Source organism: Eschrichtius robustus, chromosome X (genome assembly GCF_028021215.1).
Source record: "Eschrichtius robustus isolate mEscRob2 chromosome X, mEscRob2.pri, whole genome shotgun sequence".
NCBI classification, from domain to species: Eukaryota; Metazoa; Chordata; class Mammalia; order Artiodactyla; family Eschrichtiidae; genus Eschrichtius; species Eschrichtius robustus.
This window is the reverse complement of record NC_090845.1, coordinates 98276558-98297545: the sequence shown is the minus strand read 5'-3', so window position 1 is coordinate 98297545 and position 20988 is coordinate 98276558. Positions and strand designations below refer to the sequence as shown.

At 41.8% G+C, this 20988-nt stretch overlaps 1 protein-coding gene across 4 annotated transcripts in view; it reads left to right on the top strand.

Annotated features, from left to right (window-relative positions):
• CHRDL1 (chordin like 1) overlaps positions 1–20988 on the top strand; it is a 116783-nt gene that overhangs the window by 55725 nt on the left and 40070 nt on the right. For 2 of the 4 annotated variants that reach the window (XM_068532784.1, XM_068532782.1), the window contains exons 5-6: positions 10145–10290; positions 11730–11823. In XM_068532784.1, the coding sequence (XP_068388885.1) occupies positions 10145–10290; positions 11730–11823 (240 nt within the window). The remainder of the gene's footprint in view (positions 1–10144; positions 10291–11729; positions 11824–20988) is intronic. The other 2 variants (XM_068532785.1, XM_068532783.1) reach the window with 1 other exon arrangement.

Below are 20988 nucleotides of genomic sequence, written 5' to 3'. Positions count from 1 at the left end.
GGGCCGGGGGTCGTAGTAGGGAGGCCACTAGTCGGGCCTGAAGAGTCTCCTTGAAGATTCCAAACGGGAAAGTCCCCCCCCATCGCCCCCTCCTTTAGCTCAGCTGTCTGGCAGACCTACCCCATCTCCCAGGGCGGGTACCCCATGGACAAGATTATGAATTGGGGTCGACCCCCTCCACCCCTCTGTGGTTCTCCCTTTGTCATTTACCTTTCTATTCGTCACCTGCCTCCCTGCCACCAGGGTACCCAGCACCTTCATTTTGTCCAGGCCTGCCCCACACTGATACTCAGCCTTTGTGCCTGCATGGTGGGATGTTTAGTCGTTCAGGATTTTTGGCAACAGCTTTATTTGAGATATAATTCGCATCCTATTTATCCTTTTAAATAGTACGGTTAAATTGGTTTCAGTGCATTTGCAAGATATTGCCATTACCACCACTATCTAACTCCAGAATATTTTCATCATCCCAAAAAGAAGTCCCATACCTGCTAGGAGTCAACTCCCCATTTTCCCTTCCTCTCAGCTCCTGGCATGCGCTGAGCTACTTTCTGTCTCTATGGGATTTGCCTATTGTGGATATTTCATAAATATGGAATCATACAGTATGTGACCTTTTGTGTCTGGCTTCTTTCACTAAGCATAATGTTTTCAAGGTTCATCCATTCTAACTGAATTATATTGCATTGTATGATACACCACATTTTATTTATCATCAGTTCTTCCACTAATGGACACTGGGTGCTTTCTGCCTTTTGACTATTGTGAATAATGCTGCTCTGAAGGTTCGTGTACAAGGATCTGTTTGAGTCTCTGCTTTCAGTTCTCTTGAGTATATACTAGAAGTGGGATTACTGGTTCATATGGTAACTCTAGGTTTAACTTCGGAGGAACTGCCAAGCTTTTCTGCACAGCAGCTGTACCATTTGACACTTTTACATTCCTACCAGCAGTGTACAAAGGTCCCATTTTCTCCACGTCCTTGCCAACACTTATTATTATTTTCTTTTTTATTATAACTGTCCTAGTGGGTGCAAAGTGGTGTCTCACTGTGGTTTTTGTTCTCCTTCCCGCCCCCAAGATTTCGCTCTTTATTGGGGAACTGCTCCAATCTTCAGTATTCATTACTATGAACTTATTAAACCTCTGGGAAAGGCAGGGCCCTACTCTAACTAATGCTTGAAGTTGGGGCCATGTCAGGCACTCTGGCAGAGCAGAGGAGAGTTTAGGGACAGAGTGAACTTGCCACCTTTGGAAGCTCTAGCATGGCATGAGCAGTCTGCTCTACCAGTCATTTTCCCTTCCCCCGAAGCGACCTTTGAGTGCAGAAGTAGTTAGACAAGGCTTTTCCCTGAAGAGGTGAGACTGCAGCTGGGCCGTGAAGGGTGGACAGAAGGAAAATGGATGAAGGGGGGAAAGGGAGAGGCATTCTAAACTGAAAAATATGAGCTGCTACTTTCCAAAGAACAGCTCAGATACTGAACCAAAACAAAGGTGGAACTCAAACCAATCAACAGGGACTTTTGTTTAGCAGCTCTAGAAAGCATGCAGCAGGAGAGGAGGCTGGAAATGATGGCCAGAATGCAGTGGGAAAGTTGGCTTCTTTGCCCTTCAAGATCACTCTGTCACAAATACACTCGTGACCCTTCTGACTCATAAATTCACCTCTCTGGGACCCTCAGGAAATCCAAAGCAGAGACTATAGGTTTGATAGATGGCTTTGGCCAGAACTCAGCTGCTTGGCTAAAGAAATCACTCCTGGTGGGCTCCCTACTGAGATAGGGGGATAGGGCAAATGGAGTCAGCTGGAAGTTGAGCCATATAAGGATTCTCAGTGAACGTGATGGGCTCAGAAGTGACTCTCTAGTCACCACTCAGAATCTGGCAATATTTGAGAAGTTCTACAGGATAGTGAAAGACAGTTGTCTTAGTCAGTTTGGGCTGCTATAACAAAAATATCGTAGACTAATGGCTTAAACAACAAACATTTATTTCTCACAGTCCTAGGGGCTGGAAAGTCCAAGATCAAGGTGCCAGCAGATCTGGTGTCTGGTGAGAGACCACTTCCTGGCTTGTGGATAGTCGTCTTCATCCCGTGTCCTCATATGGCTGAGAGCAGAGATCATCTCCCTGTTGTCTCTTCTTATAAGGGCATTAGTCCCATTCATGAGGGCCCCAACTCCCAAAGACCCCCACCTCAAAGTACCATCACACTGGGGATTAGGTTTGCAACATATGAATTTGGTGAAGGGGACACAAACATTCAGCCTATAACAGGCACTGTAAAGACTAGGCAGCCCCAACCTGCTTTCTGCCTTCCAGAAATCCTATCAATTACAGCTAATAGTAATGTAACAATAACAGCATTCACTGAGCACTAATATGCGTCTGGTACTATGCTGAGCACGATATGGGTCTCACCTCATTTGATCCTCACAACAACCTCTGAGGTAGGTACTATTATCAGCCCCATTTTATCGACGTGTGAACCGAGGCTCAAGAATGTTAAATGACTTGCTCGGCTAATCAGTGGGATCTAATTAATAGTGGAGGTGGAATTTGAACACAATTTGGACACCCTGAAATAAGGCCTTTCCTCCCACTAGGACAGCTCTTAGAGGCTGTATTTTCAGTAAACGCCCCTACACTGAGCCTTAAGTTCTGGAATGTTTCACACTCCTTGCCCTGTGCTCTACAACCTCAGTAGAGATAAAGCATCAAAGGCCCAAGTTACAATTTAATTATCTAGAAAAAGAACCTATTTTCAAACATTGTCTTCCATTCTCACCGTGATATGAATTAGTCAATAAGATGAGTGCTAAGCCCCCCTAGCAAGGCCTCAATGTGATGGGACACAGAAGAGTTAAGTTTTTATGGAGGAGGAGAGTTTGGGGAAGATATGAAAATCATAGGTCTCTGCCTAAGGACAGCAGGTCTAGATAAGTCATCATTTTGAGCAACCAAGGGCAAAAAGAAGTGATAGTGTTTGGAGCGCTGACAGGAAGAAATCTAAATGGTAGGCGTCATTGCTTTAGCTCATGGACCCATTTGAAGCAATACCTTTGATTTCAGTGAGCATCCCAAAGAAGAACTCACCTGAACCCACATGACCTCAGAGGGTGAGCAAGGTTCTTGGAGGGAAACTATAGACACCCACTGTTTGGGATGCATTAATTCTGCAAGATGTGTCACACCCTTGCTGTATGCTCTGACCTAGCTTGACCAGGATGCCGTGCCCAGCTGTTCTTCCCTCCTTGGAGGAGCACAGGACGTTTCCCATTAGCACCCTTCTTTGCCTGCTTTCTTCCTAGCTGGGCCAAGGCTCAGATGTCAGCTCAAATTTACACACTTTATTTAAAACAATTTGTTTCAGAGAGCAGTGTAATAGCCCCCCACTCTCCCCAAAGGGGCTAAATAGTGTCTGTAGGAGAGAACCATCTCATTGTAGTCTCACTGGGAACACAAGAGTCCTAGCTAGGGTCTGTCCCACTAGTAGGAATAGAGCTGGCTTCTGTGACCAGCTCTGTAGGATTGATTTTCTATGGTTGGAAGGGACCCAGAATGGTCATCGAGTTTAGCCCCTGGCCCTTGAGTTAGAGTTTTTTTAAAACATAAACTCTTCAAATTTAATTTTTCAGTAGGAAATACATTTGTACCGTTCAAGAATATGAATGCATACGTGTGTATGTGTATATATGATTATATATGTTTATGTTCATAAAGGTATATGTAAAAGTACGCAGTAAGATGTCTAATTCACCCCTGTCCCACATCCATTCAATTCTTGCCTTTCTCCTCAAAACGTAGTCCCCCCTTATAACTTTTAGTATTTTCCTATGTATCCTTCCAGATTTTCTTTATGAAAATATAAGCAAATATGAATACATACTCTTAAAAAATTATATTCTCTTTACATAAAAGGCAGTATATTATCCGAATCATTTTGCACTTTGTGATTTTTTTCATTTAATGATCTATTTTTCTGTATTAGTGCATAGAGAGCTTACGCATTCTTTTATACAACTACACACTATTTCATTGTATTAATGAGCCAACACATATTTAACCAGATGTCTATTGATGGACACAGAAGTTGTTTCCAATCTTTTGCCATCACGAACAATGGTGCAGTGAATAACTTTTAGATTTTTCACACACACGCAAGTATATCTGTAACGCGACTTCTTAAAAGTAGGATTGCTGGGTCAAAAATACACATATATATATTTTTTATTTGCCACATCAACAACTTTATTTTCTCCCATAGAATTCAGGTATAAGCATGAAAAGTAGATTAGTTTTCAAAACCTTAGTTCTTCTTAAGGCTCATGTTAAGTATCTTCTTTCCACCTAGCTTTGTGCTGGGTACTATGGTATGAACAAAAGAACAGAGCCCATAAACTACAACCTCAGATAGTTTATAAATGGTTTGGAGAAGTAAAACATATCTACATATAACGAGCAGAGAGAATATTAAAGCCATATTTATGACAGAATCCATGTCAAAAGAGTAACTTTTACTTTCACTTTAGATGAAATGATAAGCTTTGGAAACATTTACTTAAAAGACAAGTGTATCCCTCACACTCTTCCTTGGACCTCCTTTTAATTTTTGTTATATACATGTACATTGAGAAAATACATACATTTTAAAATTGAATGATATTGCTAAATTGCCTCCATAGTGTTTGTATCAATTCTCCACAGCCTTGCTGAGAGAGTTTATTAATCAAACTTGGATTTTTGCAAATCTGGTAAGAAAAATGGTTATCTTGGTGTAGTTTTTTTTAAATTGAGGTATAATTGACATATTATATTCGTTTCAGGTGTACAACATAATGGTTCAATATCTGTTTATATTGCAAAATGATCAACTCAACAAGTCTAGTTAACATCTGTCCCCATATATAGTTACAATTTTTTTTCTTGTGATGAGGACTTTTAAGATTTATTCTCTTAGCAACTTTAAAATATGCAGTACAATATTACTAGGTATACTCACCATGATGTACATTCCATTCCCAACAGCCCCCCACCCCCCTGCGTCTGGCAACCACCAATCTGTTCTCTGTATCTACAAGCTTTTTTTTTTTTTTAAGATTCCGTGTATAAATGAGATCATATAGTATTTGTCTTTCTCTGTCTGACTTATTTCACTTAGCATAATGCCCTCAAGGTCCATCCATGTTGTCGCAAATGGCAAGATTTCATTCTTTTTTTTATGGCTGAATAGTATTCGTGCGTGTGTGTGTGTGTGTCTCTCTCTCTCTCTCTCTCTCTCTCTCTCTCTCTCTCTCTCTCTCTCTCTCTCTCTGTCTGTCTGTCTCAAGGGAATTAAAGGGAACATAACCTCTTCTTCCAAGCCCTTTACCTTCATGTCCATATTACCCTCTCCACCACCACCTCCAGAAGGGACTGTGGCTGTGCTGGGACTACACCACTAGAATGAGAGAGAACCAGACTGGAAACACTGGCATCAGGCTCAGCCATCAAGAATAAAATAGGAACCTGAGTAACAATAGCAATGGCAAAAGAAGGGAGGGCTCGGAGTCAAGGAGATTAGCAACCATACTTGGGAGCTCTGGACAGGTTTGCATTTATCTCATAAACACTGGGAGCTGACTTACAAGTGGCCTTTCTGACTAGCCAAGAACTGGCCCACTAAGGAAGTAGAAATTTGAGGGTAGGGAGAGTGGAGAAGAGAGCCACTAGCATGAGGATGTTGGGTTCCAGAGGGTGGGAGGAGGGGTAGTACTAGGAGGGGAGAGAATGGTGTATCAAAGGAAGTGGGAAAGGACCACATTTTGGTAAAACTTGCCAGTTGCTCTGAAGGGGGAAAAAAAGCCTGTCACAAGGTTATTCACACTGAGATGTTACTGACAATGTGTATCCTCTCAGAGAAGTTTTGGGATTATAAAATCTGATTGCCAAAAGGCAATCACTAATCCAAAAGAATGAACTTCTAATGATGGCACTTTAGGCATCCGTGAGAGAAAATGTGGTAAGAGACATTTAGGATAAGGGAGTGTTTTCTGAGCACCCCAGAAATTATAGTTCTGCTTACATATAAGATCATCCCTCATGGGGGAGAAGGAACAGTTCCTCTCGGCAACACAATTGTAGTCAGATGGCTGAGTGCTGGTCTGCTTACCCGACAGTGTCCTTCCTCCACCCCTCCTCGGAGTGCTGTGTGGGATTTGATGGGAAACGGGAAATGGCAGAGGCTAGAAGCCATGCAACCTGGTCACGTCTGTTGTAGCATTCCCCTGAGGGATCCTGAAGCCAGCCTTGCTTCAGACTGATTTTCTGCCAGTTTTCGGCCAGGAACACAGAATGTGTTCCAAGGATTGTTGGTTAGAAGCCCAGCCACCTTGGAAAATCTGGGAAGGGAGCACATAGAGTCCGAGGTGGCTTTTCTTGCCTGTGGAGTTCCTTGCATGCTGTGTTAGCCCTCCAAAGATGCAAGGGGGGATTTGAGTTCCATATCCTATTCTTAGATAGAAAAGTCAAGGCCCAAAGAGGTAAAGTGACCTGTGCAAGGTTATGGGAAGTGGGTACCCAAGCTGGGATTATGACTCAGTGATCCTGCCCCCCTCAGTTTTTAAAAACTTTCTTTTCTTTAGTAAAAATTGTATATATTTAAGGTATACAGCATGCTGATTTGATATACATACACAGATTGAAACGAGTACTACAGTTAAGCTAATTAACATCATCTCCTCCTCGCCTGGTTGCCATCTATTTTTGTGATGAGAGCACCTGAAATCTACTGTCTTAGCAAATTTCCAGTATACAATGCAGTATTATTAACTATAGCCATCGTGCTATACTTTAGATCTCTAGACTTACTCATCCTACATAACTGCAACCTTGTACCCTTTGACCAATATCTCCCCATTTCTCACACCTCCCTGCCCCGGTAACCACCATTCTAATCTCTGCTTCTATATATTCAATTTTTTTAGATTTCACATTTAAGTGAGATTATGCAGTTTTTTTTTCTTTCTGTAACTGGCTTACTTCACTTAGCATAATGTCCTTCAGGTTCAACCATGTTGTTGCAAATGGCAGGATCTCCTTTTAAGGGCTGAATTTTATTTATATATGTATATATCTCACAATTTGTTGATCCATTCGTCCACGAATATGGGGTATGGGATGGACACTTAAGTTGTCTCCATATCTTGGCTACTGTGAATAATGCTGCAATAAACATAGGATACAATAAACACGAGAATGCAGATATCTCTTCCAGGGACTGATTTCATTTCCTTTCTGCCCTCCAGTTTTGACACCCACTGTGTGAAAAGAACAGGGAACTTCAAGGCAGGAAAACTATATTTCTTAGTTGGCTCTTCTATTAATAGCTGTGTGACATGGACCAAACCTTTTGAGGTATCAGTAGCCTCATTTTCGTAATTCTCCCCTCACCCCATTAAGGATCTTAGAAGAATGAAATAATAATAAATAGGAAGAAGTTAAGATAAATTTCTTGTGTAAAATTAGCATTAAGCATAACGATAATTGGTTTCCTTTTCTTTGATTCTGTTTTGTCTTCTTCTTTTTTGCTTTCTCTCCATCTCTTGTTGAGTACATTAATGCACTCCAATGAGATCCTGAGAACAATTTCATTGTTTTTTTTCAAACAGTTGTATTGAGGTATAATTTACCCACCATAAAATGGACTCATTTTCATTATAGTTTTGAGTGATGGGAAAGAAAGAATGGTCTCTTTTTAAAAAAAATTTTTTTTGAAGTATAGTTGATTTACAGTATTGCGTTATTTTCAGGTATACAGCAAATTGATTCAGTTATATATGTGTGTGTGTGTGTGTGTGTGTGTGTATATATATTTATATTTCAGGTTATTTTCCATTATAGGTTATTACAAGATATTGAACATAGTTCCTTGTGTTATACCATAAATCCTTGTTGCTTATCTACTTTATGTATAGTAGTTTGTATCTGTTAATCCCATATTCCTAATTTATCCCTCCCCCCACCTTTCCCCTTTGGTAACCATAAATTTGTTTTCTATGTCTGTTAGTCTGTTTCTGTTTTGTATATAGATTCATTTGTACAGTAATTTTTTTTTTAGATTCCACATATAAGTAATACCACATAATATTTGTCTTTCTCTGCCTGACTTACTTCAGTTAGTATGATAATCTCTAGGTCCATCCATTTTGCTGCAAATGGCAATATTTCATTCTTTTTTATGGCTGAGTAATAGTCCATTGCAAATATATACCACATCTTTTTTAAATTAATTAATTATTAATTAATTAATTTTTGGCTGCGTTGGGTCTTCGTTGCTGCACACCGGCTTTCTCTAAGTTGCGGCGAGCGGGGGCTACTCTTCATTGTGGTGAGCGGGCTTCTCATTGCAGTGGCTTCTCTTGCTGCGGAGCACGGGCACTAGGTGCATGGGCTTCAGTAGTTGTGGCACGCGGGCTCAGTAGTTGTGGCTCGTGGGCTCTAGAGTCCAGGCTCAGTAGTTGTGGCGCATGGGCTTAGTAGCTCTGCGGCATGTGGGATCTTCCCGGGCTAGGGCTCGAACCCATCAGGCGGATTCTTAACCACTGCGCCACCAAGGAAGTCCCTATACTACATCTTCTTGAACCAATTGTCTGTTGATGGGCACTTGGGTTGTTTCCATGTCTTGGCTATTGTAAATAGTGCTGCTATGAACATTGGGGCGCATGTATCTTTTCAAATTAGAGTTTTCTCCGGATATCTGCCTGGGAGTGGGATTGCAGGATCATATGATAACTCTATTTTTAATTTTTTAAGGAACCGCCATACTGTTTTCCCTAGTGGCTGCACCAATTTACATTCCCACCAACAATATAGAAGAGTTACCAGGATGGTCTAACTTTTTCAGCCTCCCTCTAATGAAACACACAACTCCGCTAATTTCTGTTCTTCCAGTATCCCACACCACGTACTTTCGAAGCTCTGCTTGTATCTATTGTTAATTTGTACACTGATGGTTAGTTTAACCTGGGCACTTGTTCATTGATATTTGGTGTGTGTATATGTGTGTGTATGTGTGTGCACAGCATGTACTTTAAGGAAGCCCAGTGAAAAGACTTCTCAAACCCATTCACTTAGAGTCAACTCACCAAGTGCATTGACCTTTTTGCTACGTGGCAACCCTGTGCCAGACTCCATGGAGAAAGACACGTGTAAGGCAGAGTCCCAAGTCTTCAAAAAGCAATATATACAAATGTATATATGGGTTGGTAGGAAAAAATGGAATTTAGAGACAGAGGACCAGATATCAATTCCCTTTTTCATCACTCCCTACCTTTGTGACTTCAGATAAGTCATTCAACATCAGAGACTTGTCACCCTCAAATGAAAAATGAAGATAAGAATCTGCCTTACTTGCTTCACAGTGTTCTTATGAGGCTCCATTGTAATAATGTATGTGAAAGCTCTTTGTAAATTGTTGGCTAGGTGACTATAATTCGCAAATATGAGTTACAGTAGTATTCAAGTGCCAAATGGTGTGCTTCAGACATCAGATGCTTTGAGAGGTGCAGATCGTGGGCTGGAGCTGTTAGGGACTGCTTCATGGAGGAAAGTGGACTTTTGCTGAGCCTTCAGAATCAGACAGGACTTCAATAGGTGGAAAAGAGTGGCAAGGAGGGGGCAATCTTGGTGGAGGGATTAAAAAGAAGCAAAGACTCCGGAGGCTAGAGCAAGCATACAAGCATATACCAAGTGTTATAAAACATGGGAGGGGGTACAGTTACCAGGGTAGTTATAATAGGTGGTTCCTCATCAGAAAAGACTCCCTCCTTCCAGGCAAGTTAATACCTTATTCATCTAACACTGTTAGCTCCATCAAGGCAGGGGCCTTGTCCTTCTTCACTGATCTCTCTCTAGTGCCTGTCACAGTGCTTGGTACGTAGTAGGTGCTCAATAAATGCCCCCAAATTGAAGGAATGGATGGATAGTCACGTGTCACTTGTTATTCCTGTCTGGCTGCTTTAATATTATCTTAAGTCATCAGCCACTGAGTTAGGGACTATTTTTAACTCCCTCTGTGTGGTACAGCCCCATCTGCTGTTGGGATTTGTGAAATTCTTTGCAATGATGCCAATACTCGGTGTGGTTTTTCTCCACCCTGTCCCAGAAGACTCCTTACCCCCAGTGAACAATAAGGTGACCAGCAAGTCGTGTGAGTACAACGGGACCACTTACCAACACGGTGAGCTGTTCATGGCTGAAGGGCTCTTTCAGAACCGGCAACCCAACCAATGCACACAGTGCAGCTGTTCGGTAAGACCCTGTATCTTAATGTCCCTGCTATCCCCTACCCAAATGAGAGCGCTTCCATACTTGTACTTTTAGTTTAAGCCGACACTGTAGGGTGCTTGATTGGAAGATGAATCGCATCTAAATCATGAGCCTTCCTGATCTTAATCAACCCTGATCAACTCTGTTGAAGAGGTCAGACCCAGTCATATCCCGGTCTTAAAACTTTAGGACTGCTTAAAAGGACAAAAATGAGCTGATAATCTTGATCTGTACTTCTTTTCACAATAATTACACCACCAGAGCCTTCATCTGAAGAACTCAGTTATTTGATAAGCCTTGGAAATGCCATGGGTGGAAAAGCCACTGGCACCATCTAGGGCCACTCAGTCCAATTCACAAGAAAATGGGGTGTCTCTTGGTTCCCGTCTCTGAAATATTCCACTAACCAGTCAGTTCCCGGTGCCCTGCAATGAGAAAAGTCTCTCAACAAATGCTTGATCGTGATGACTCCTGTGACATTATTTGTCAAAAGAATTGTATACTTCATGAATAAGGTATACTGGTTACATCATCATCTAATTGTGCGGCCCAGAGAATGTAATAAATAGAACCAGAAAAATGGAGTAAAATGGGTGTTTAAGCTGAAGTATGAGGGGATGAAGTTAGATGTAGAAACAACTTTTCTGCCTATAAAGGGTATGAAACACTGGATTGACAAGGGAAGCTAAAGAATCTCTTTGCTTAGGGATTTTTAGTAAAAATATAGCATCTCAGTAGTCTGGGAGAAGTTGGTTGTAGCCATGCTTCCCTAATGACCTTTCAGGAACCCTTCTAGCTCCAGAACAGTATGCTTCTAAGAACTAAGATCAAGGTTCAAGGAATGATGTTTGGAACATAGAATTTTAGGGAATGAACATTATGCAAGGACAAACATAACCAGCAAGTGCGTCTGATCCTCTCCCTTGCCTTGTGCTGGACTGAGCTGTCCGTTCAGATGATCTTTTATAGTTTTGTATCACCCCAAAGAGCTTGTCTACTTGTTTTGGAAGGGAGATTCTAGTGAGTGTTACAGAAGGCAGCTGTTGTGCAAATCTGCATTCCCCCAAAACCCCAACGTCCAGCTGAAGCACGATAGGGACCAGAATGGACAGAGAAGAGAGGGGCAAGACTGTACTTGGTGGTTTGGAGGCTCACGGCAGCCCTCACACTGACTACTTTGTTTCATCTTAGACCAGCATGCCTGATGAGAATCGCCATCTCTTCTGTGACTTAGTCTCTGGCATGGAGAAATAGTAAATAGAAAAAATATAACGCATCATAAAAGTTAGGAGGTGCATATAACTGACTATGGAAGAGCATGGGGGAAGGCCGTTTGAGCCCCTACTCATCCCAGGTACTGAGCTAAAGCCTTTACACGTACTCCAGCTCCTTCTGACCTTAATTCTGTTTCTCTTTGGCAGGAGGGCAATGTGTACTGTGGTCTCAAGACTTGCCCCAAGTTAACCTGTGCATTCCCAGTCTCTGTTCCTGATTCCTGCTGCCGGGTGTGCAGAGGTAGGTATCCTGTTTCCCAAGACCCCAGGTGCCGCCATCCTGAGTAGCAAGATTTAGAAGAGGAAAATACCTGTCCAGTGTCCTAGGGAAAGGGAATTTTCTATGGTAGCCTTAGATTCTAAGGGTGCTTTCAATCACAAAAGGAAAAAATAAAAGCACTGCTTTTTTTTTAACATCTTTATTGCAGTATAATTGCTTTACAATGGTGTGTTAGCTTCTGCTTTACAACAAAGTGAATCAGCTATACATATACATATGTTCCCATATCTCTTCCCTCTCGCATCTCCCTCCTTCCCACCCTCCCATCCCACCCCTCTAGGTGGTCGCAAAGCACCGAGCTGATCTCCCTGTGCTATGCGGTTGCTTCCCACTGGCTATCTATTTTACGTTTGGTAGTGTATATATGTCCATGCCACTCTCTCACTTTGTCACAGCTTACCCTTCCCCCTCCCCATATCCTCAAGTCCATTCTCTAGTAGGTCTTTTAAGGGTCACTCCCTGAAAGAAACTGCGCAGGGGGAGAGGGGTGAGAGTCATCTAATGTGAAAGTGAGTATCTTTGTCTCTCCTTCCTTAATCCCTTCTAGCTTGGCCCCTACATTATTGTATTGTAAAACACAGGGCATTTCCATACACAGCCTTTTAAAAGGAAGAATGGGCCTCCCAAAGCACTGATGTGACCATTTTGAAGATTAGGCAGGGCAGATGTAGGTGTATTTTTTAAATCCCACAGTAAAGTAGTGACAAACGTAATAAAAGCAAAATGGAAGGCATCGTCTTCTCAAATTATATCCAAAATGGAATCATCATCTTCTCAAGCCAGTTTTTTCTTCTTTGGGTTTCATTTCTTTGATGACAGTACCAATTTAGGTTTAGGTTTCCAAGATCAAACATAATCACCTTTAATTTCTCTTTTATTGCCTCTTCTCAAATTACCAAATCTATCAGCAGTCCTCTATATCCCCCCCGTTTTCCCGCTTTCCCTCCTAATTTTGTCTTCTTTCCTTCCATCCAATGTGCTTATTGAATGTCTGCTATATGCTTGGCACTGTGCTAGAAGCTGGATACATAATGGTAAATATAGTAGACATACAGGGCACTGCTAGACTATATGACATCTTTATGTGAATTACAAAAAGGATCCCCTTACTTAAGATACTTGACTGCCATTCGCCAGAAAATCCTTGTGAATGTACCTCCTTAGCTGAGGCACCCTTGTGCAGGACACAACCTGTGCAACCGTATGTGGCATACATAGCAGCCAAGATATGTTCTTTGCTCTTATGGAACTCACATTTTACCTGAGAAGACAAATAATAAACAAACAAGCAAACAAATACCTAAATATAAACAGTGTGAGTACTGTGAAGGAAATAAACAAAGGACCAAGATAGAAAATAGGAGGTGAAGGCATTTAGGTTGAATTGTTGGAAAGGCCTCTCTGAGATGATATTTAAGCTCAGACTTGAAAGATGAAAAGGAGTCATCCATGCAAAGGTCCTGGGAGGAGAGCATTCCAGGCAGAAAGAAAAGAAAGTTCCAAGGCCCAGGCAGGGAAGAGCTTATAGCATTCAAGGAGCCTAGGGACCAGTGTGGTAGGAATATAGTGATTGTGGTCATAACTGGCATGCGATGAGACTGGAGAGGTGAACAAGAAGGGGTCAGACCATGCAGGACCTGCAAGGGCATGGGAAGGAGTTTGGATTTCCATTTTTAAGTGCATTGGGAACCCACTGGAAGGTTGTGCACAGGGCATGACATGATCTAGTTGACGTGTTAAAAGATCTCACTTGTTCGTGTGTCCAGACTAGATTGGAGGGAGGAAATAAGACAAGTGGAGAGACCAGGAGGATGGGTTTAGCAGTCTCTCTGGTATGAGAGAGTGGGATTCTGGTCTGGGGACACAGTGTAGAGTAGTGGTTCAGACTGGGGGCCTCTGGAACCAGGCTGCCTTGATTCTAATCCCAGCCCTGCTACTTTCTAGCTGGGTGATCATGAGCCAGGATGTACTCACCTTTCTAACAGTCTTTACAGTGACAATAATGTTAGCACCTACCTCCAAGTGGTTGTGAGGTTTAAATGAGACAATGCAGGAAAAGGACCTAGGACACTGTCTCGCATATAGTGAGAACTAATAACGAAAATTGGACAATTTGAAATACAGTAGGCCCTCCATATCTGCAAGTGCCGCGTCCGCGGATTCAACTAACCATGGTTCCAACATTTCGGAGAAAAAAATAAATCCAGAGAGTTCCAAAAAGCAGAACTTGAATTTGCCATGTGCTGGCAACTATTTACATTGTATTCCCAACTATGCATATAGCATTAACATTCTATTAGGTATTATAAGTAATCTAGAGATGATTTAAGTATGTGGGAGGATGCATGTAAGCTATATGACAATACTATGCAACTTTATATAAGAGACTGAACATCCTTAAATTTTGGTATCCATGAAGGTCCTGGAACCAACTCCTTGCAGATACTGAGGGACGACTGTACATTTAGAGCATTGGTTCTCGGCTGTGGGTGCATATTGGAATTATTTTGGTAAATTTATGTCCAGACTGGGGATGGGGGTGGTGGTGAGGGAGGTGATTCCAATGTGCAGCCAAGGTTGAGAGCCACTGAGTTAGAGGGAAAAGATTATAGGATTTGCTGGCAGCAAATAGGTAATTGACTCCTATACATTGCTGCCAGCTTAATCTTTCAAAGAGATAGCCTTAAGCGTGCTACACCCCTACTCAGAAGTCTTTATGCTGACACATATTGTGCTTACTCTATGCCAGTCACAATTCTGTGCACTTTACAGATATGAACTCATTTAATCCCATGACAACCCTGTGTGGGGAGTGTGATTCTTATCCGCATTTTTTATAGATGATGAAACTGAAGCAGAAAGAGGTTAAGATCCTTGTTCAAGGTCATATAGCCGGTGAGGCAAAGAGCTAAGATTTGAAGCCTGGAAGTCTGGCTCCGGACTCCAGGCTCTTAACCACTCCACTCTGCCACTAAAATGAATGGTTCCCTGTTGCCAGCAGCATACTTGTCAACCCCCCCGACTCTGACAGTGAAGGCTTTTCATGCTCTAGCCTCAAGTTACCTTTATAGGCCCACATTCTTCCATTCTTGCACCTCAGGTTCTACCCACATTGTTCTTGTGTTCTCTTACCTTTGTGCCTCTACTCTCTCCTCCGCCCCTCAATATCTCTCAAACTTTAGTGTGCTTCAGAATCACCTGGAGAACTTGTTGAAATTCAGATCCCTGGAGCACAGCTGCAGAGATTCTGTTTTGGTGGCCTTGGGAAGGGGCCCTGGGAGGTGCATTTAAACAGGGCCCATTGTCCATTCTGAGGCAGGTGGTCAATAGACTTTCACTTTGAGAAACCATTCCTAAGACCACATAGATGACTGGGAGTGGCCTGAAATGATGGTTTTACATCTGAATTTAGTACACTTAAATTGAGCCTATTAAAAGTCTGAAACCTGAGTAAGCCAATGGAAGAGTGACCAATGTCAATCTCTGATTGGTCAGAGCATCTAAGTCCAACCATATGGCAAGCCAGTTTGGGGTGAATGAACAGCAGCCATTTCATGATAAGGCTGGGAGGAAAAGGAGACAAAACGGCTTCCTAGGTTATATCTAACATGTACAGTAACCCTGAGAGGAGGGAATGTTGCCTTCCTCTGGAAAATCCTTTTCCTCCATCTCTGCCTGTGGAAATCCTGCCAGTTCTTGAAGACCTAGCTCAGATGCAGCCTCCTCAGATTCTAACACAGGTGGTCCTCAGGTTACATTTGAATAAATACTAGCGGGAAGGCCTTTGTCTCTTCTCTGCCTTCCCACCTTCATTCCAGTTTCTCCACCCCGAAATCCTGCTTCTCCTTCAGAGGCCAGTTCGAATGCCACCTCCTCCAGGAAGCTTTTTTTGTTTAAATCCTATCATTTAGGAGTAAACTCCCTCGTCTCTCGGACTCTTCAGGGCCTCACCTGTGCTTTTCCAGTAGAGTTTATCACCCGGGCACATTTTGTCTTTTATTATGTGTGCCCATGTCTTATCATCGCTACTAATGTGTAAGCTCCTTAAGGCAGAAACTATTTGGGGCTCATCTTTTTTCCCCCCACTGCACCGGGCACAGAGTAGGTGTTATTTGAATGAATGCACACTAGCTTGGAAATATTGCCAGAAAGTTAGTCATGGTTTGAATTAGATGCTACTCAAATAGGATATTATTTGTGTTTTCTCTTCCTCTGAATTACTGATTGACTGTGGTAGATGGTACTGGCTATACATTGGTTCACGGTCAGTAGGAAATTACCTATTGTCATTCCCGATCCTCCACATTGTTTTTTCTTCCCTACCTCACTTTAGCACACTCGAATTAATATTTCTTTTACGAAGAAATTACCTTATTCGTAGTACCCGCACATGCATCCTTTTTACTATGCTGTTTGTACCAGCCCTCACAAGTCACTATGGATTTAGTTGCAGCCTAATTTGATTTATGCTTCAATAAGGCCCTGGATCTTTCCATACCTGTTTCTCACAGTGTGTGTACTGTCCCTCAGTACAGCTGTGACATTTCTGCCAGTAAAGCTGGGTATTTTGTTCCTCGCCTCCTTTCTCATCTTTGCCCCAACTTAATTTGAGTCTGCTCCAAAAGGAAGAGAGTCCATTTTTTAAAATTGAAGTATAGTTGATTTACAATATTGTGTTAGTTTTGGGTGTACAGCAAAGTGATTCAGTTATATATTATATATATATATGATTTTCAGATTATTTTCCATTATAGGTTATTATTAAAGATATTGAATATAGTTTCCTGTGCTATATAGTAAATCCTTGTTGCTTATCTATTTTATGTTAGTAGTTTGTATCTGTTAATCTCATACTCCTAATTTATTCCTCCCCACCCTCTTTCCCCTCTGGTAACCATAAGTTTGTTTTCTATGTCTGTGAGTCTGTTTCTATTTTGTATATAGATTCATTTGTATTATTTTTTTAGATTCTACAGGTAAGTGATATCATATAATATTTGTCTTTCTCTGTCTGACTTACTTCACTTAGTTTGATAATCTCTAGGTCCATCCATGTTGCTGCAAATGGCAATATTTCATTCTTTTTTATGGCTGGGTAATACTCCGTTATATATAAGTAATGGAATTGTATATATGTGTGTGTGTGTATATATATGCTGCATATTCTTAAACCAATCCTCTGTTGATGGGCACTTGGGTTGTTTTCACGTCTTGGCTATTGGAGTGCATATATCTTTTCGAATTAGAGTTTTTGTCTTTTCCAGATATATACCAAGGAGTGGGATTGCTAAATCATATGGTAGCTCTAATTTTAGATTTGTAAGGAACCTCCATACTGTTCTCCATAGTGGCTGCACCAATTTACATTCCCATCCACAGTACATGAGGGTTCCCTTTTCTCCACACCCAGGAGAGTTCATTCTTAGCAGAGGTGTACACGTGGTTACTAATATAACCAGCTAATCGCTACAATCCATTTGTTGGGCTAAGGTGATTTTGTTTGGGGAAAAATAATGTGAAATCTAAACTGAAGAACAATTCATAAAAGAAAGGAAACTGCAAAAAGACATATTATTGCATCCAATCGGCAATATAGTGCAAAGGAGATAGGCTCTGAGGCCAGAAGGACATAGATTTGACCTGGCAGAGCTACTGTCTGCTAGTGATGTGACCTTGGGCAAGACACTTAACCATTCAGGACCTCGGTTCTCTCAGGTGTGAAGATGATAATTATAATATCTACAACCTATGGAAAGGTGGTAAAAATTAACTGAGATGACATAGAAGCTAGGAGAAAGTCCAATACAGAGTTATTGCTTGACAAGTGATCATTATTATATTTTATATAATAATGACTCTATTTATTACCCTGGGGTTAAGTAGAATTGTACCTTCTCTATCTCTGATAGTCTTGCCTTTTTATTTACTTAATCTCCATATACAGAACTATATTTCTAGTCCTTCTCATGGCAACACATCCTGGGACTAACCGTCTTCTCAACGGTTCTCTTGTCACAATTTAAATTTCTTTTCTTTTTGTTATGTCCTCAGAAGCAACGGGTAAAAGCTAGTTGTTATTGATCGTGTATTGCCCCTTCACATACTTGACAATTCATTAAGTTCTCTCTTTGCCTTCTCTTCTCCAGCCTAAATAAACCATTCTCTTTCATCTTTCCCTCTAAAGACTAAATCCTACACTTTCATACAATTGATGCTTTTTTCTCTGTCTTTAATTTCTTTGTATGTTTCAGTTGCATATAATGTGATTGAATCTCCTTTGAAGTCCTTATTTCTGAAGCACCTAGTTATTTTTTTTTTCTGTTGAAATGATGTTTTTAACAAAGGTATACCTTGTATAAGCATATTACTCATACAGCAGGCAACCCAGACACACTTCTCCCCTATGCTGGCTGCCCTAATTGCAGGCAAAATACTGCAGAAGAAATAACCTTTTTGAGTGCTGAACTTGCAAACCTTCATATAAAGGGCCCCATTGAAGCAGGCTCTCTGCACTGTCACCAAACACTAATGTGTGCCTTTCTTCCTGGGTCAGGCAGCAATCTTAGCCGTGGATTGAATCTCAACCCTAGCCTCAGTTGTTTAGACGTGTCTTTGAGGCTAGGACAGTCAGGAGAGTGTTGGCAGGATGTGTGTCATTGCTGGCATTTCAGCAAACCTCATCTGGACTGGAGGCATAGTGCAAACAGCCACTGGAACCTTAAGGGAAACTTTATCAGAAGAAGAAAATCTCTTCAGAGACTGTACCATGGCCACATTCTGGGCAGGCAGGCCTCACACCCAGCTTCCCTCCACCGTCGATCATTTCTGCTTCTTGTCTTCTTCCTATCTTGCCAAAGCAAAGGGGAAGGCTGTGTTCTTGGACTCTAGGCAAGGGAGACATATTTCGGGTAAGCTATCGGCTATATTGAGAGCCAAGCCTGCATTTGGTAAGCAGTGTACATATGTGGCACTTACCCTGTGCCAAGCAGGGGTCTAAGCACTTACGTGTGTAACAGCTCATTTGCTCCTCACAACAAAGTAGGGACTATTATTTTCCTCATTTTACAGGTGAGGAAACTGAGGCAGAGAAGTTAAGTGATTTGCCCAAGGATACGTGGTAATAAGTGGCAGAGCTAGAAGTTTAACATTGTTGGCCTGGCTCTGGAGTCCCAGGTTCCTATGGTGTTTGGTGGGAGCCATCCAGAGGAGTGTGACAAGAGCCCCTCCTCCTGCAGGGGGGTAAAGGGAAACAGAGGACATGCGTGGCACACTGGTATAGGCAGATAATCCCAAGAGAGTAACCACACTGCCCATCTTTCCCCATCAAGGCCTCAACCTACCCATTCCCAACCACAGGGGAACACTCTCTCTTTCTAGGCTCAGAGAGGCCCAAGTGTAAATGTCTACCTTCTTTCATTCAGCAAACATTTGTCGAGCAACCACTGAGTACCTGGCACCGTGCTGGTACTGGAGATACAGTGGTAAACAAAACAGTCCAGGACTGGAACCGGTCCTTGCAGAGTTTAGTGGGGAAGACAGACATTTATCAAATGTCGAGACAGGTAAATATAAAATCGCAACTGTGCCACATGCTGCAAAGGAAAGGTGTTACAAAAGCCAGTAATGGACAGGGGTCGATCTACTCAGAGAGGTGAAGGAAGACTCTAAAGACCATCTCTCCGGCCTCAACTGACACCATATTCCTCTTTGCTCTCTCCATCGCAGGGTGTGGGAGGATTGACTCAAAAGTTGGGGGGATAACTGGTGGCAATCCTATCCTCCCAGGATCCTTGACTTCTGGTCCCACCATGAAACCAGCCACCCTATGTTGTAGGAGTATCTATACTGTCCTTCCTGCACTGCACCTGCTGCACATACTCAAGTTCAGACTTCACTTCTTAAGGAACTACTTGATCATGTTGGCCAGTGTCTACCATTTCTTACCATGTTATCCAATCTCAGTTCTGCAGCTTGTTTTTAAAGGCGCTCTGTCAAACAATCGGACCCTTCTTTAACCCACTACCCATCCTCATTTCTCTGACACCAACACACACACCTTCTCCACTAGGCTGACACTTCTCTTTTTATAATATGCCATGTTCCTCCCCACCTTCAGCCCTGTTATGTGCCTCTCTTTTTTTTTCACATGCAATATTATATGTTTCAAGTGTACAACATAGCGATTCAACATTTATGTACCTTATGAATTGATCACCACAGTAAGTTTAGTAACCACCTATCACCATACAAAGTTATTACAATATTATTGACTATGTTCCCTATGTTGTATATTATATCTCCGTGACTTATTTATTTTATAACTGGAAGTTTGTACCCCTTCATCCCTTTCGTCCATTTCACCCATACCCCACCCCCCCGCCACTCTGGTGACCACTAGTTTGTTCTCTGTATCTATGGGTCAGCTTCTGTTTTGTTTTGTTTTGTTTGTTTGTTTTGTGTTTTAGATTCCACACAGAAGAGATCATACGGCATTTGTCTTTCTCTGTCTGGCTTGTTTCACTTGGCATAATGCCCTCAAGGTCCATCCATGTTGTCACAAATGGCAAGATTTCATTCTTTTTTATGGCTGAATAATATTCCATTGTGTGTGTGTGTATCATGTTTTCATTATCTCTTCACCTGTTGATGGACATTTGAGTTGTTTCCATATCTTGGCTATTGTAAATAATGCTGCAATGAACATAAGGGGGCATATATCTTTTCTAATTAGTGTTTTCGTTTTCTTCTGATAAATACCCACAGGTGGAATTGCAGGATTGTATGGTAGTTCTATTTTTAATTTTTGGAGGAACCTCCATATGTTTTCCATAGTGGCTGCACCAATTTACGTTCCCACCAACAGTGCACAAGGGTTTCCTTTTCTCCACATCCTCACCGACACATACTGTTTCTTGTCTTCTTGATAATAGTCATTCTGACAGGTGTCAGGTAATATCTCGTTGTGGTTTGATGTGCATTTCCCTGATGATTAGTGATGTTGAGCATCTTTTCCTGGGTCTGTTGGCCTTCTGTATGTCTTCCTTGGAAAAATGCCTGTTCAGGTCCCTTGCTCATTTCTTAATCAGATTATTTTTTTTTGATATTGAGATATGTGGGTTCTTTATA